This window comes from Anopheles cruzii, chromosome 3, assembly GCF_943734635.1.
Source record: "Anopheles cruzii chromosome 3, idAnoCruzAS_RS32_06, whole genome shotgun sequence".
Taxonomy (NCBI): Eukaryota; Metazoa; Arthropoda; class Insecta; order Diptera; family Culicidae; genus Anopheles; species Anopheles cruzii.
In genome coordinates this window covers 17974922-17979068 of record NC_069145.1, presented here as the reverse complement: position 1 = coordinate 17979068, position 4147 = coordinate 17974922, and the positions used below count along the sequence as shown (strand labels likewise).

Here is a 4147-nt window from a genome sequence, read left to right as displayed (position 1 = left end):
GCTTGCGTGCTGATCCTCGGACGGGATCGTGCCATTAACGAGTTAAACGAGGACCCCGGTTAATTAAACTACTGAGCCGTGTGGCTCTGTGTGGAGTTTCCTGGGGGCCCATTTTTCAACTGTCTCCACCATTTCTGCGCCCTTATTGCCGAAGCCCGGGATAATTTTCTTACATCTCGATAGCCGACCGAATGGTTAGCTCAACCACCCGGGATATGTGTGGCAAAAGTTTTCCACCGTGCTAATGGCAGCGCATTTGTGGCGGGACAGAGTTCAACCCCCCGGCCTGGAGTTTGCAATACGCGCCAAACGCGGGCAGAAACTAATTCCAACTTTTGCGTACTTTCGATTAAATGCGGGTTCTTGCGGGTCCAAGTGTTTGGGTCCACACAAGAAGCAGGTTCTAGCGACAGCGACTTAAGGGTGTGAACATTACCATTTCGGGAGCTGCGAAAAACTAGAACCAATCAGCCAATGCCACCGAAATGGTTGCGCTGCGGGAATGGGCCACCAAACCCCAACAATAAGTCCCAATGGTCTCCCGGGCCCTGATTGACAACCTGGACCACCCCCGACCCGCCCGACATCCGGCCGGCCGGTCGGCGACATCTGGAATTTGAATGCCCCACGGTGGGAGTCCCTCGAGGACCACGAGTGGACCACCACGTGGACTTGGAGGTCCAATTTGTGAGAGCGGTTGTGGAAATTGAATTTATGCTCCGAAGTCGAGGCCGCTGGGGCGACAGCAGCGAGGTTGCGGTTTGACCGGAAATGGGCTTAGCAGATTGCCGTTTTGGGGCAACATTGTTGACAGAACTGTTGTCGGGTTCGATTGACGAGTTGCTGCTGTCGACGCCGCCGCCACCGCCTGGTGTTGATTGTTGTCACGGCCAGCCGGGTTTATTCGATTGCAGCTGGCAGGAAACAGGAGTGCGGTCCGAAAGGTGTGATAACACCGGGTAAGTGGGCCGGATGTGGGCGCTTTGTTAACATGCATGATGATGGCTTTGCTCTGCGGCCGGGTGGCTTTTAGGTCAATTGTTAGTCCGTAGTATTAGATTTGTGCAACTTGTGGATTGACAGCACTGTGTTTGATACGTCTGTTTCCGTTACATCAACTTCCGTGGATCTGGATTCTTTAGTTTACTATTTGTAATTTTTGGAAGTGGTGCCAGCGACCCGCAAGTGATACGTTTGCTCAAAACCCCAAGTGCACTAAGTGTAAACACGGGACAGTGAGACATTTCAATCGCTTCCCCGATCCCCCGGGAAGGTAACCCGTATCGTTGACCGGTATAATATCCATTTATGGTAAACAAGTAAACTTTAAGGGCCACCGGACGCCTGAACCACCAACACGCAGTGCCAGAGTTTGGCAAACAACACCACGGCGACGTGGCAGCAGCTGGAGGTGGTTGTGTCGCTCCCGTACGCCATGGAATATGTGTATATTCAATTTCAGGCAGCATCCATTTCAATATCTGAACAAACAAGCCACTCTCAAGTGTGCGGGTTCGGGTTCCACAAACCGACGCAAACCTCGAGCATTGCTTCTTCGCGCCACAGAAACTACATCCTGCTGCAGGATCCGAAGATCCTGAGTCCTACCCGTGGAGCCGGCGTCGGTGTGTGTGTTTCTGTGGATGCGTGGAGTGTTTGCGTTTGTTATTACCACTGTAAACAGGGATTAGTTTGAACCGGGCCGCACACACAGACGCTGTTGTCGTAGGTTGAAAACACTCCTTTCCTCTTGTGTGACTATGTGTGTGTTGGTGAAGTTCAACCGGAAGCCATCCTAGAAGCTCCTTCTTCATCCGGGCCCCACGCCGGAGCGAAGAACTTCCGCTTGCGGAAAGAGAACAATATTCGCTAAACCCTTCTTCGGACCGCATGGCCACAGCTACCATTGGCCGTCTTCCCAATCGGTTGGCACCGGTTCTTTTTGTACCGTTTATTTCTGTATAGCTCATTGATTCGCAACTGCGTAAGACACCGGAAAGGACCCAGAAACGACACCCCGACCCCTGGTTAGCCGAACAGTTGGAAAATGGGTAGACTTCCGATTTGTTGGATTAATTTGTTCAGCGGTTCCAGGAGGCTCGCCAGCAGCGAACCAGCTCCACAGCTAACCAAGGCAGGCTGCGAGGTAGAAGTTGCTGCCGGAGCAGCCGTTGTAGTGACGACAGTGGTGGGCGCCTTGGTTGTTGCAGCAGCAACGGTGGACGTGGTAGCGTTGCAGTACATGTAGTTAATTTCAATAATGTCGGACGCGGACAGTCCATTATCGTTGCCAAAATCGCCGGTCCACGGCTTCAGGTTATTCATGACCGGACGCGAGTTGCTGGCGGCGCCCGCGTACTTGGAGTAGTGCATCACGCTCCCGTAATCGTACGGGCGACCGTAAAGCACCACCTGGCTGGCGGACATGATGCCGAAGTTATCCGTGTAGAACGTGGCCGTTTGGTACTCGGTGGCCAGCGCACTTCGATCGATCGACACGTACGAATCGCGATCGGGACGCGTGTGTTCGTGATAGAAGCCGATCGAGTGCATCAGCTCGTGGGCCGCCGTTCCGACATCGACACAGTCGGGAGTCTGCAGGTTGACGATGTTCTCCGAGTTCGACAAGCTACGTCCGACGTACGACCAGCAACCGGTGGCCGTGTTGGTGATGCTAACGTACAAGGACTCGGTGGTACGGGCAACAAACCGCACACAAGTGTTGGCCGTATACTGCGCGATGGCGGCCATGATCACTGCTTGCTGGGCCGCGGCTACGAAGGGTTTACGAAAGCGATTCGATTATTGGATGCTGTAAGATATCGACACCAACCAAGTGAAACTCTGATACTCACTGAATGACCCGGTAATGACGTACGGTACGACGGCGTTGGGCCACCGAGAGGTTGGGCCCACCGACAGGGAGATACCGTTCCGTTGACGTGGCACCTTTTCCATGATGTCCATCTCGCGGTAGATACCGGCACCGAGTTCGAACGGACGGCGACGGGTGCTTGAAACATTGCAGCTGCTGCGATAGCTTCGCAGTCGTTCTCCGACCAAAAAGCTCGGAGAAGTAACGTAGGCAGCGTCCAGGGCGGTACTAGCGAACAGCACCAAACTCGCTGCGAACAGAATTCCACTGCCGGTAACCATGCTGATCGACGACTTTGGCCACACTGCTTCTGGAAGGAAGGGTGTCTCTCTGGGGCATTATTATACTCACGCGGCCCACAATTCAGGTCTTTGTTGAGCTACTCAAAACTGCATATCGCTTCCCCAGCGACAGCATCCTGCGGAACGCGCTAGGAACGAAAATGTAGTAAAAACAAGAGTTGCTACTGTGGGGCCACAAAAATTTGCGCACTGTTGTTGATGGGAAGGTCCCGTACCGTTCGATGCATGTTGTTGAGCCTCCAAGGGCCGTGGAAATGAAAGCACTGTTTTGTTGCCGCTTTTGCCATTCTGCCCAATTTCAGTTCTCGTGGTTCGATGCAAGCAAACAAATTGATGTCCGTTCCCGTATCGGGAATCAATACCTCGATTGTGATACACTGTGTTTTTTTTGGTGGCAGAAAGCGTTCATTGTCCTCTCGCTGGTAGGAGAAGAACTTTTTATACCACCGTTGACGTGCAGAGCTACTCCGAGGAATATGACTTCATTGGAACGCAGATTTTTGAGTTGATTGTTTTTCAACGAGAATTGATCTTATTACGTAACGCTCGTCATAGCATCGGTCGTTGATCAGTTCTAGTTCTGAGTTCTGTCTAGTTCTAGTAGTTCTAGTTCTGAGATCGGTCTAGTTCTGTAATCTCCGGAAAACTCGTGATTTTCACCAGTTTCCAGGGGCAAGTGACCAGCTTAAGTTAAAAGTTAAAAAAACATTCCCTCGGTAAAATCATCGTTCACCATTAGTCGAATAGTTGGAAAATTGGAAGACTTCCGATTAACTGAATTAAATTGTTGATGGGGTTCAAGATGTTTCCTAGGATGGTTTGTCCAGCTTGAATTAAAGTCACCAGCGGCTGACAGGTAGGAAGAACCCACGGAGAGACCGTAGTTGTTGTTGGGGCTTTTGTGCTTGTTACCGTTGTTGTTGTTGTTCATCGGTGGGCCAATAGGTGGTTCGATGCCCGTAGAATTTGA

At 51.8% G+C, this 4147-nt stretch overlaps 1 protein-coding gene across 1 annotated transcript; it reads right to left on the bottom strand.

Annotated features, from left to right (window-relative positions):
- Positions 1 to 2028: 2028 nt before the first annotated feature.
- On the bottom strand, positions 2029 to 3156 carry LOC128269970 (astacin-like). The gene is made up of 2 exons (XM_053007372.1): positions 2856 to 3156; positions 2029 to 2774 (listed from the first exon to the last, which is right to left on the bottom strand). Exons 1-2 carry the CDS (start codon positions 3154 to 3156, stop codon positions 2029 to 2031), a joined length of 1047 nt encoding a protein of 348 aa, XP_052863332.1.
- Positions 3157 to 4147: the final 991 nt, after the last annotated feature.

Excerpts from the sequence above, each read along its gene's own strand:
- LOC128269970 (XM_053007372.1), bottom strand. The coding sequence starts at position 3,156 with ATGGTTACCGGCAGTGGAATTCTGTTCGCAGCGAGTTTGGTGCTGTTC. Across the intron at positions 2,775-2,855 it reads CGTCATTACCGGGTCATTCA|CCGCGGCCCAGCAAGCAGTG; the intron begins GTGAGTATCAGA and ends AACCCTTCGTAG.